This window comes from Bombyx mori, chromosome 18 (assembly GCF_030269925.1).
Source record: "Bombyx mori chromosome 18, ASM3026992v2".
In the NCBI taxonomy this organism is placed as follows: Eukaryota; Metazoa; Arthropoda; class Insecta; order Lepidoptera; family Bombycidae; genus Bombyx; species Bombyx mori.
Genome location: NC_085124.1, coordinates 6,893,822 through 6,907,702, shown reverse-complemented (window position 1 = coordinate 6,907,702; position 13,881 = coordinate 6,893,822). Strand labels below are relative to the sequence as shown.

Genomic DNA, 13,881 nt, shown 5'->3' with positions numbered 1-13,881 from the left:
TTATCGATTCAACGCATTTCTATTTCCTGACCCCACATATTATTACTAAGAACTACTAAAATGGCATAAAAGTCAAGAAAAATCGACTTAAATTATTTTTTAATACGCTTTTATTAGTTTCATGTTAGTATGTAACGGAATTTTTGAACATGATTTTGACCCCCTTCAAAATGTCGGATTTACTCGAAATTTGGTATACTTATTTAAGACCAATGACAATTCAATGTTAAAAAAATTTGAAAAAGTTGAAATTCAACCAAAAAATTATAAATAAATAATAGTTTAAAAAAACTAACGAAATACGCTTTTATAGAAAATCCAACTAAAAAATAGAAAATAAATTTTAATAATTTTTGAATTAAAAATAGTGTAAGAAAAAATGATTTTATTATAAAAAAAAAGCGTGGGCTGCATGGTATCAGTAGTTATAAATATTTTATGAACAGATATGAATAGAAGGGTTATTTTGATAATACCCTGAAAAGCATTAAAATTTATTTTCTATTTTTTAGTTGAATTTTCTATAAAAGCGTATTCTGTTAGTTTTTTTTAATTATTATATTTTTTACTTACTTAAATTCACCAATAGTCAAATATAAACAATGCTATTATATAATACATGGCGAGACTGAAAAAAAAAGAAACTGAAAAGTATCAAGAGTATTGTACCTGATGTTGCCTAGCTTCTTGCTGCTTGAGGTACCGCAGCCGCTGCTCCTTAGCGCAGAGCAGCTGGTGCTGGGTGTCTATCTGCTGTTGTTGGCGCAGCGCCATCGCACGCAGCTCGCCCAACGTCAACTCCACCCCTTCTCCCAACTACGAAGAAAAAGAGCGAATTTAAAAAAAAAAGACAAGATAAAATGATTTTTTTTATACGAATGTTAATATAAGCTGGTGGTGGTTACTGGTGGTAGGACCTCTTGTGAGACCGCGCGGGTGAGTACCACCACCCTTCCTATTTCTGCCGTGAAGCAGTAATGCGTTTCGGTTTGAAGGGTGGGGCAGCCGTTGTAACTATACTGAGACCTTAGAACTTATATCTCAAGGTGGGTGGCGCGTTTACGTTGTAGATGTCTATGGGCTCCAGTAACAACTTAACACCAGGTGGGCTGGGAGCTCGTCCACCCACCCAAGCAATAAAAAAAAAGTGTGTGTGTCCGCTCCGACGCACGACTGGAGTTTACTGGATATAAAAAATTAAACGAAACAATACGAGAAATAGTTCTATATTACGACAACACGATACACTACAGATTATTAACAAATTAACGAGACACAAAACAAACGACTAACAAATATATGAAAATACAATAATGAGAGAAACGCGCGATCAGTACGAGGCTTTGTGGCGGACTGCCGGCGCAGCAGCCCGGCGTCACCTGCGATAACGCGGCCGCGCGTTGGCTCCTGATTGGCGCGCGCACGCATCACGCAATCAGGAGCCAATCAGGCGCATAACGCATTTCGTGTGACATGCTAGTACGATTTTGGTCCCCATAATTTTCATACCCCGGGCCTATATATGTAAATCGATTCTTAAGGAGTAAACTCCAAAAAGTTAAGGAACATGTAGAAGTAAATAAATTGTACAACGAATTAATATGATACAGTTAGTACAAAATTTGCAAAAAAATTACTACCTATAACTTTATTAAGAAACAGATTAAATAACAACAGAGAGAAAAAGAAGCGACAAATAAATAATTGAAATAAGAGACAAAATGAAATATTTGTCGACGTGGAATCACTTGTAAATGAATTCTTCAATTGAAAAAGTAAATAAAAATCGTCGTTAGTTTCTCAACTCAATTTAAAAAGAACGAAAACTTTAATCTTCGTTGTCATAAAGGCAACTCGTAAAAGGGAAAAACTTTAAACCAGCCTTCCTTCGATATACACTCAATTGAAACTTTTCCTTTGCTTCGGGGCCTCCGAGATATACAACTTCGAACAAATAGCGACTGGAAACGTCATAGTATTACGATTAATTGCGTCTTGAGCTCTTTGTTGAGTTCTGTATAAATCACTTTATTACTTTACTGAGTTAGTTAATTATGATTTATGGTAGAAAAAAATTAGCATTCAAAATTGATTTTTCTCTAAAACGCTGACACCACTAATAATGTATTTAATAACAGTTTATATTATTATTCAGTAACAACAAAGATTTTTTTAGTTCTGATATTTGAAGCAATTCTGCATATGCAAATGCCTTATTGTATCAGTCGTAATATCAACCTATTCAGAATCATTACACCTCCTAAAATCAGTACTCATTTGAAAAAGCAGTCAAAGACGTTACAAGATACTCGTATTTTTGACTGGATCATGAAAAAGTTGTAGTACTTGAGCATACAAGTATATAAGTGTCCTTTTCGTTTGTCTTCAAATTAAAAGTAATGAACAAAACAATTTTGCTGTAGAATCACAACCACAATTCAAAAAGGTCAGGTGGTTTGGCTTTGGATCCACAAAAGGTAAGACAAATATGAACATAACGGGACTAAGTTGTTAAATTGAATTTTTCACTACGTCGCTCGTAATAAATTCAACATTCTTAAATAAAACATTCATAATACATATTATATGTTTAACATTGCATTGCATTGTAGCAGAACATATTGGATCTAGTATCAAGACTATTCACTATAACAGAGGTCATATTAGTTGTGTCCCAACTGTCCATTCACTTTCGAGACTTAACGGATGTGGTTAGAGAATATGAATGTCTTTTAGAGATAGCTGTAGGTCAGTAGAGGAAGTGCCACAGCTTTTATCCACCCACTGGGTTGCCCCTAATGCCACATTACTGGGCTGCGATTGTTTGAAATTGTCTCCATAATTCAGATGGAACGACATTCTCTACGAGTTAAACTTGGCATTATGTATTGTTGTGCGTTGGGTAACATTATTCATTATTTTTATGGTTCATTGTCTACAGTAAAATGCCGGTAATTCCTCTATTCTTTCTGAGCATGCAAATTATCTTGTTACATTTTACTTGTAATTGTTTTGGTCTCACCACAATGGCGTATCGTTATTACCAAAAAATATGCTTAGCGACGGATGGCCATTGAAAATTGAGATGGAAAATATTGAAATGATTTAGTTGGGCCAACAAAGGCGTGGGAAACGTTTGCTTACAAACGATATGTCTTATTTCATTCACGTTTCTCGTATAAAATTCTCAGATTGAGGCCCTTTCACCGTATCGGGCGTATTAAGGGCCGTCTGCGGTCAGGATTTATGTGTATCTTGACACTTGTTGATAGCCGAGCCTGTCTGCGCTGTGATGTATTGACGGAGAGATAAATCGTGTGGCCGCCTCATAAAAACGTAACGTAATGACGCGTGACGTTTTGTAATTTTCTTGGTATTGTATTATTGTGGGGTGAGAATGGGAGAAAAATCGTACTCTTCAGTATAGGAAAAATATTACAACTACGCGAACTGCTCGCTTTTCCTGTACAGCAGTAAAAAGTATTCGATAAATTAAAAAAAAAAAATTGAGTATTTACTCAATGAGAATGAGACATTTGCTTCATTTTGTTCTGCCTGAACAGCAAAATACAGACACGGTTACCTCGAGATACATTAACAGCCTATAATTAGGAAACACCAAACAAATTGCTTCAATTCTCGAAGTTCACGTAACAATTATAAATTATTATTCTGTTTTGTTTGTGTATGATCAACAATAAAATACAAAGTGATAAATTGATTGATTGATGAATTAATAATATATAATATTTTTAAGTTTTTACTACTGTAACATGAAGGATCACGATGACATTTTTCTTCAAAATACGGCTAATTCTATCCTCTCAACGATAATATACTTTTAATCACGATTAAAGATTCCACTAAAATTCAATCCGAACAAGAAATAGAGCTGTAACTGCAAAACTGCAATCGCCCGTCTATTTGTAACTCTGCAAATTGGCCAATTTTCCGATTTGCCCCTTTAAAACTTTTCCAATGCGAGCGGAAGATACTTTCAATTGAAACTCTGATTGGTACAAATGTTTGTCTTTTGTGAAAGGGTCGTTCAATGTCAACAACGTTGTCGAAATTTGCAAAACGTTTCATGTCTTGAGCTGTTGCTCGTGAAAATCAATCAAAAAATATTTTGATACAATAAATTTCGTTTATTTCCGTATCTATGTATTTTTATATTTCAACTTTAGCAGATAAACTCATAACAGACATATGAGTCGTCTATTATCAAAGGTGGCAATCTGTGCATTTGGACAAAAAAATGTTATTGATATGGCGATACAGATTGATTTGAATATAATCGTCTCCTTCAAAGAATACGGTTCAATACCTGCATTAAATAAAATACTTAAGCTGTTATTTATCTAAGATGTCGTTCAGAAGAGTTTTGTGACTGCCAATGGAATATAAAGTCAATAATTCGTTTTTCTGATTTACCAATAATTGTCCGAAAGTCACATTGCCGGCTTTGATAAATAGTCGACTCATATGTAAGTATTGTTTGTAAAGGTGGAACTTTGAAAACAATAAGCTCTAAAACTACAGAATTTTTAAACTTGGCATTACGACTACTTTTCTATGGAATTAAATTTGGGATTTATTTATGCTCAATAACGTCTACGTAAGCAACAATCTTCGTAAAAATAATGAGCAAAATTCAATTTTAAATTTAAAAATTTACGTTTCAATCGTTGGAACTAATTGGATGTGAAGAGCGTTGTTATGAAAAGCGTATCGTAAATTATGGTTTACATTTTACATAGGTTTATTACATTTAAATTAATAACGATACTATTTCTCGAGCATCCGACCACATGAACGAAGGATACATAAGTATTTTTTGTATTGCCCTTGTAGGCGAGCATACGGCCCACATGATGATGAATGTTTACCGTCGCCCATGGACTTCAGCAATGCCAGGCGCAGAGCCAAGCCGCTGCCTACCGTATTATTGTTATGAATTTTATTAATTATTGTTACATATTATTATTCATTCCCTCGGAACATACATTTCATGCCCTCATACATTCATACTTCTCCTTCGAAGAAAAAAGTATCGTCTTATTTATATGGATTAAAAACTAAATGAAATAAAAGAACAAACAAAGCCACAATAGTTTCAGCTAATGTATAAATTACAATCTCTATCATCTATTTTTAATTCGCTTTTATTAACTGGATCTTATTTATCTATGTATCGTCCAAGCGAAATTAACTATTTATACTTATTTAATAAAGACCTTTAAATTACGAGTCATAAACAAATAAACAGTGCAATCTATCGGTAGTTACAACACAATCAATGCTTACTGTATTCGCGCACATAGGAAATCAGAACTGATATTAGTACAACTATTAGCAATGATCGTGGGATCCGACGAAGCCAAAAGCCTTTCTCTAAAGCAGTGATTCTCAACCACTGTTCCGCGGCACTTTTGTGTGCTGCCAAATTTCAAGTGTGCCGCCAAATTTTGTGAATATATAATAATGTTAATATTATTAAATTATATAATTTTAAAAGAAAAATATTTTAAACATGAATATATATATAAATCCACAGAAAAAAATTTATAGTATATTTTAGATTATTTCGTATATTAAAAGTTTTTGATAAACTATTTATGCAGTGTGTTGTAGTAATTAAATAATTTTTATCTTTCTTTTTGTGTGCCGCCAAATTTTGAAATCTTTAAATATGTGCCGCAACAAAAAAAGGTTGAGAATCACTGCTCTAAAGCATGTACAGTCATATGAAAGTAAGTGAATTTCTGTGTCGGCCTCATTGTAAAAATGCCAATTCGATGGAACCCTCTCGTTTCAGTTTCATGAATAATGTATTAACATTCGAGATGGCTAATGGTAAACTATTGCCTTTTGTTTGTCTTATCATTTGACTCTTGTTTTGTTTGGGAACCATCCAGATGTTATCGAAGCTTCCCGTTGTAAGCTACTGACTTCTAATGTTTGCTTTAGATTCGTTGTGTATTGAATAATGAGGTATGATTCTTACAAAAATACTGAGATTTGGTTACATGAGCATGAGAGAGTGATTGAACATTATTGTAGTACGTGCGGATAAAAAAAACATGTTAGGAATAATCTCGTAATGAATGTCCTGATGTATCAAATTTCTCGGAAAGAAAACTAAACCTTTTTCAAGTATTTATTCCTTTAAAATCGAAGTTCCGGTATTAATAAAGAATCTAAATTCAATCTGTATTCCGGTATCCAGTAAGCGATAAAGCTTTGCAGAGAGTATTCAATTGGATTCGAATTTGCTTTTCTTTGAATGGCGTGGTCAATTCTGTATGGAACGGTATAGTTGGCATATAGTAAGAGGTCAAAGTGGAAAATCCTTTCATGTACGTACGCACGCATTGAACCGAATATGCGTGCTCATTTGATTTAATATCGGTTGAATTAAAGCAATTCGAATTTTAACTTTTTTTTTTACTTGCGTCCGTTGTTCAGGTATTCGCTCTTTTATTTGTTTAATGTGCTGCGTGCTGCCGGCTTTCGCCCGTTTCAGGAACAACGTTTTATGACTAACGAGTTTGTGAAAAAATAATAAAGTTCCTACATTTACTTTATTGAAAGGGGAAACACGAAAAGTTTGGACCTCATAAATTTTATTCGTTACTTTTTTTACGTCATAACGTTGTTCGATGTGTGATTAAATTAAAACACAGAACTTTTCAACCGGCTTTATGGTAAGACTCCGGAACGTAGACCTAATCAACTATGTAACCCATTAATATGGATTTGCTACTTCGTCCGCTGTCTGCTCTCATGCATTTGCATCATGGTATAACTGTTGACAGCTTTTCGTGAGAAGGGCTCGTTTCAAAGGCACAGCAGAAGACTTGTGATTATTATTTTATTGCCCTTGTAGGCAGACGAGCATACGGCCCACCTGATGGTGAGTGGTTACCGTCGCCCATGGACTTCAGCAATGCTAGGAGCAGAGCCAAGCCGCTGCCTACCGCTTAATACTCTCCACAAGCCTCGTCTGAAGAAGGACAGTCATAGCGCTCGGGAAACACCGTGGAGGGGAGCTCATTCCATAGCCGGTTGTGAATTAATTATTCGTTTCGGGTAAAGCAAATGCTGTGAAGTTTATTGATCCCAGTGTAGTGTTTTGTTCGGTTTTCGCGTGTCACACACGCATGATTACTTACACCATGAACTACTTTTACGGATTAGCCCCCTTTTCTCTTCATTTTATTAAACATTTCGAATACTTCACAGTTTTCGTGGTCACGAACGACTAAATATGTTTTATCCACAAGTTTTGTAAAGTATTTAATGATAATATAAAAATTTAATTCTAAACACCTTTATTACAATCTGAATTATATTGACTAGCGTGTACTGACGCAGTGTACTCACATTGACTTTTATTGTGAAGTGTGTACTTTTATTGTGAAGTGTGTTATGGTGTTTCACAAAATAGTAAAATGTAGGTTTTTTTTACGTAATTAAAGCATATTTCTATTAAGTTCTATTCAAAAAGTAAAGAACCGTAGATAAACCTATGAATACAAAATAGAAACGTGTGAATACTCATATTACCTGTACTACATATATGTGTAATGTACATACATTCAGTAATAGTGTTTCAAGTAGTAAAACGTTGAAATTTTTCGAAGTAATTAAGGCTACGTAAAAGCGAGGGTCTGTTAAGGAGGTAAAGAACCGTTTATAGGGCCATGAATAAAACATGGAAACGTGTGAATTCTGTCGTAACGTACACAAACGGGAACGGTGCAAAATGTAGGAAAATTTAAGTACATTATTTTTTTTTCTTTGAAAATTTAAAAGTACAGCCCTACTGTGCGTGTTTCGGTACACGTATGAACATAAAAGAGCGTAAAGAATAATAACATAAAAAGGCAGATTAGATTAATACTATATATAAGGAAAATAGGCTTTGTATTAAGAATTTAAGAAGAAATTTAAATTTGATAGGAATTTGATTTTGATTAGTATTTGTTCCAATCAATTTTGAAAAATCTATATTACGAGTACTTATTCGTTTTTTTTATTATGTTATTAACTAAAAACGTACAAATCTATACTAATATTATAAAGAGTAAAAATTTGTTTGTTTGTTTGTATTGAATAGGCTCCCAAACTATTGAACCGATTTGAGAAATTCTTTCATTGTTTGTAAGCTACACTATTCCCGAGTGACATAGGATATAATCTTTTGTTAAAAAAATAGGGGTCCTTACTAAACCTCCAATAATGTAACCCAAGTTGTAGAAAAATTACCTAAAATATTCTTTACATCGCGTGCCCTGCGAAAACTATTGATTATAGAATAAAATAATGTACTACGACTTTGTAGAACACATTATTATTTACAAAATGTGTCGTGACAGCATATGTCTAACTATTATTGTTATAAGTGTTCTTTTATTTAAAGAAATAAAACAACGTCAAATATTGATGAAAATTTTGTTAAGGACCCGAGCGGAGCCGGAGCGGGCCGCTAGTCATTGAGTATATTTGCCGCAAAACAGTAATATAATAATAAATAACCGAGATTTCGATCATATGTCTCAAGGTGGGTGGCATCCTCGTGTTCATGTCATGTCAACCGTGAAAACAAATCCAATTTAATTTCGTCCAATCATCTAATGTTAAAATTATAATTAGTCTGTACGTAAAACGTGAAACTTCATAGTAACAAATTTAAAATCCATTTATAAATTAATCAATGCAAATGATAACGTTGGCCAGTTTTGTTATATTTATATCAACGTATCATGGCAATCTCCAACTGCTAGTGATAGTGGCGTATTGTAAGCTCGCATGGGTAGTCTTGAGTTATGGGTCGTGGACTCTATGCTACGCCCATCTATGTTATTTATTTTTTTATTGCTTAGATGGGTGGACGAGCTCATAGCCCACCTAGTGTTAAGTGGTTACTGGAGCCCATAGACATCCACAACGTAAATGCGCCACCCACCTTGAGATATAAGTTCTAAGGTCTCAGTATAGTCACAACGACTGCCCCACCCTTCAAGCCGAAACGCATTACTGCTTCACGGCAGAAATAAGCTGGCCGGTGGTACCTACCCGTGTGGACTCACAAGAGGTCCTACCACCAATAAAAACCAGTTATTAAAAATCTTCATTCAAGGATTTTTTAAGACATTTGACAAACGTTTTCATTCTTCCAGTCTGCAAAAATATTTCCAGAAAATGCATACAAAATCAGTTAATTCTCAGTTCGAAACTACATTAGATGATGTCCAAAATTACGTCCAAACATAATTTCGAGTCGTTCGTGACACGAACCCTATCGAATACGTATGAATCACAATTGTAGGATCGTCGAGGTTCATTGGGCTCATGAATTTATTTGTGAGTTGAGAACCCATTGCCTTTCTCGTTTGAACATGTAATGAAAACCTATTTTGTACAACGCCCAGCACTTTATTACGGGTAGAGCATCTTCTAAGCCCGCACCACTATAGCAGTAGCCCACTAAGTTTCCTACCGGATCTTTTTAGCGGGTCACGATTCTGATCCGGTGGTAGATTCAGGAAAGCATTGCTCTTATTACGGTCAATGTTCGCCCATATTCTCACAGAAAAAAAAAACTGGCTAATTCTACCACGGAGCAATCTTGCATGCCGGTTACAAAGTCTGGACAGTAGTTATATTTACAATATAACCAAGAGTTCAAGGACATGTCTTCAAGTCTTAAGGTGGATAGCAACGTGGTTATGTCTATTGGTAATTCTATTACACATGAGGTCAGCTGCGAACTCGTTTACCGGCCCATTCAATAAAAATAAATAAATAAAGCGCAGCTTGAGGTAGGAATCGAGTGGTAGTGGTTCAGACGTCGCCCAAGAATCTGCGGGTGGTGATACTCGCAACCGCATATAAGTGACGATGTGACAACCAAGACAGAGGTGAACTTGGTGCCAACCTTGTCTTCCGAATGCAGATGTCTCAAGCTCGGCAAACCGAACTGGAAGATTCATCTCACCATCTGTTTTTATGCTAAGAGTTCACTTGAGTCCAACAAAACAAGGAGGAACGCTACTGTCTATGCTGAGTTGTGAGATTTAACTCTAATTTGTATAACGGCTTCCCCGCCCTCTAGATTGAAACACATCACTATTTCACACAAAAATAATTATAGTAGTTTAATTTGTAAGAATTCGAATAATTTTACATACCTTAAATGTTACGTACAAGTTACACCCTAAATAAATTAAATTACTCTAGTTAAGTAAAATACCGAATGATTCAAAATTTTTACTAAAAGTGTATCGTCTGGTTTTATATCAAATCCGTAGTCTTCAGCTTACTTGCGATTATGGCGCTTGTAAAGCGTCAAAATATCAAAAAATAATTAAAAAATCTAAAACTAAAAATATTATAAATTCAACATTCATAAAAGATTATTTTACAATTAAACCTTGTGTTTATTAATTCATGACGTAGTTGGATTACGCTTTAGTGGAGTGGACTATAAATAATAAAATAACGTTTAAAGGAATATTTTATTATTCACGATTAAGCCTGCCTATTTTCACTGAACGATGAACCCGTACCGAATTCACCAAAAGAAATATAAGGAACAGGAAATTGAATGATCAAAAGAAAATAATCACGAATAGACAGACGAAAAGCTCTTATCCCCACGAAGTGCCTTTTCTAACCGCTAAGCAGATTCTTTCCGGCTCGTGAGGAAAATATGATAATACTCGTAAAAATGAATTTTCTCAAATCAAAGTAGATATACTATGAAAATATATTATTGTCAAGTAGACTTATATTCAAAAAGATTCAGTGGTCCTTAATAATTGTTTGATTGAAACTAAAGTGGTAAAATCGTCTTTTCGGATTAAAAGTGTACAATTTCTAAAAATTATTGAAATTTTGTTAATATATCATTTGGTGTCACGAGTATTTTTCTAATAAATACTGACAAAAGAGCGTAGTTTAGTTTTAATTTTTTTTTTAGTTTACCTTGTGTGACTACTAACAACAAAATTAATACACAATTTTATATTACTTTAAAAGACAAATAATGTAAGTGGTAAAAAATATAAAATAAACGTTGCAAAGATGATTACTATTAAAAATACCACATGTTAAACCACTACAAACACTCTCCTGTAAAATTTATAAGTTTTGAGATTATACAGTTTTGATGCGAGAATACGAAATGTGAAACATATTTCATTGCCGGCTTCAATCACACACGTCATTTTAAAATAACTCAATTTTGTTTTTTTTTTCAAACTTGACATACATGTTTGTGCTGTGACTAAAATATATTTTCGCAACAATAGAGCGACCCTGGCTTCCCACTTCAGCCTGTTTTGTTCTGCTTCTATTCTTCTAGCTGACGTTATTAGCACCATTGTCTCTGTAGCTTTGATAAAAATTCTAAGAGCTTTTTCGGTAAAAAAAAAACAGGACCTTCGAAATATTTAAATGAAAACCCATCTCATTTAGAATAAATAATGTGCGAATTGTCCGTAGTGGGGACAAAAGGAATTAGCTTCCCTTGTCTCACACAAACCTTTAGGTGGAAATTATCCTTCTCTGTTTTTGTCTTTATTTATTTATAGCATATACTGGTGAACGAGCTATCCATTACATCACAATCCACCTGGTGTATTACCGGAGAGTTCACATCATGAATGCTGACAACCACCTTGAGACATGAGAACTGTCTCAATTGTATAGTATAAAGATGTATTGTATGTCCCATCCTTTAAACCAGAATGTTCTATTTCTTTGTGGTAGAAAAGGCATGGTAGTGGTAGAATGCTCTATTTCTTTGTGGTAGAAAAGGCATCTGGGCTATTTAATTCATGACTCGTTAACACCAAACAAGATTACTGAAAAAACTTACTTATGTGTTTTACTAAGTCTAGTTACTAAGTATTTACTAAATAAGTAAAATCTGAAATTTAATTTCTTATCATAAATTTGAAAACAAATTAATAAAATGGTGTTTCCGTGGAACGGAGTCACACTTAAAAAAAATAAAATGAACTCAAAGAGAAACTGGATATAAAGCTAGAGCCGTAAAAGCTGGTATTTAATAAAAAGTGTCAGCTAAAAGCACCACTTTGAGCAAAGAATCTTTGACCACATACGCGAGTGTCGTCTCGACTTTCCAACGCTTTTATGCACTTAGCTTTTCTGGAAACTTATGTCGCTTAAGCTGTACTGGCCACTATGTGACCGCCATTCGTTGCTGTGAAGTGAACCGTTTTTATTGCCAAGAAAATATATTGTAGCATAATTCTGATCTTGACTATACAAAGCTCGGTGTCAAACAAAGCCTCAGTAGTCTTTTTGCTCGCAATTAGAGAAGTACTTCCAAGTTAATACGACCCGTTACTGTAGACGAATTTATGGGCTTCCTTTCTTTTGCAATTTGTTAATGTCCCATTCGTTTAACGTGGGATTTTCTTGTGTAATGACGCGATACTTTAGCTATTAATCAGATATATATTAAGTTTTTAGAGTTAACATTTTCACAGTAACATATTAAACTATTGATCTACAGATATTAACTTTATACTCAACTTGTATGTGATAGCATCGAACGAAGTTTTAATTAGATAAGTTTCATATACGCGAGACAACTATTAAGTTTCTTAGCTTTATAAAGCAAAATTGAATGATAACTTTAGCTTCTGTTCTGAACTGTATAAGTTAGATGAAATTGTTACGATAAATATTTGTACCGTCGATTTTTAAAAGGATCTTTATATAGTTTCGTATTTAAGGTATATCATTGGCGGTATTCTAATTGTTGTAATTATTATCTCCGGCGGACACTAGTAAACATTAGGTGGATGAAAAGCTAATTTCTCCATGAATAGAGCTAGCAAAAAAAATTACAAATTTACATGATTTTATTAAATCTGTCTCTTCATAATTGGCTTAGAATACTTACTTATATTTTTTTTAATACAACTATCTCTTTGTAAAATACAAATATCAATTTTTAATGTGAAAGCTATAAAGCAATGTTATCTGTAATTGAGTGCAAGCATTTCCGATCATTTAGGAATCATGTACATTCATCAACGATCATATTACATCCGGCAAGAAGGTACTAATTTTTCTAAGTTTAAGGAATTTCGTACTTAACGTGTCTTCACGACCGACTGTCACGTTTAAAAACAACACACTGTAATAAAAATCATACTCGAAAACAGTTTGTTTACAAAAAATGTATTTACAAATCACAGTGTGCCAACATTTTTCTCTATCACTAAGAAAAATGGAGACTAAACGATGTTTCGTAATCTTAATCTATATATCAGTGTTGGAATAGGCTCTAAATAAGATTTATAGCCAAACATAGCTATTATCCTTATAAATTTTCTGATACAAAAATCTATTAACTTATATACAATTTGACAACAAAAGTTGAGTTAGCTGAATTGTGACCCCAGTGGTACCATTCTCATCTGCAAATCTTATTGCTAGGTCTGATATACTATTCCTTTTTAGGCGAGAGTATCTTTGACTGCCCTCCCCCTGCAGTTCTGTAGCTAGCTGATTAATGTGTTGGTCAAGTCTTGGTAATTCTTGCTGTATGTTTCAATTTCATCCTTCACTGTTCTTAGATTCAAATCCAGATTTACATATTTGGAATATTGAACATGGTTCTCATTGTTTTGCTTTGAAACCGCTCTGGTATTTCTACATTACTGTGACTGGGAGTGCATTGTTAATAATTAAATACAACTTGTTCTGTTTGCTTGGTATAACGGTCGATTGATGTTTTAATTATAGTGAACTGTTTTACACAGTATTAGCGTTCAAATTCCAAGTTTTTTGGATTTAAAACATATGAAATTGCGAGTGCCGAAAATTTATGTATTT

General features: G+C 33.9%; 1 protein-coding gene across 15 annotated transcripts in view; it reads right to left on the bottom strand.

Annotated features, from left to right (window-relative positions):
* Positions 1 to 13,881, bottom strand: part of LOC101744992 (apoptosis-stimulating of p53 protein 1) — a 270,821-nt gene that overhangs the window by 45,191 nt on the left and 211,749 nt on the right. For 14 of the 15 annotated variants that reach the window (XM_062673667.1, XM_062673661.1, XM_062673664.1 and 11 more), the window contains one exon: positions 670 to 816. In XM_062673667.1, coding sequence (XP_062529651.1) covers positions 670 to 816 — 147 coding nt within the window. Of the gene's footprint in view, positions 1 to 669; positions 817 to 1,293; positions 1,531 to 13,881 lie in introns of those variants that run through there. The other variant, XM_062673668.1, reaches the window with a different exon arrangement.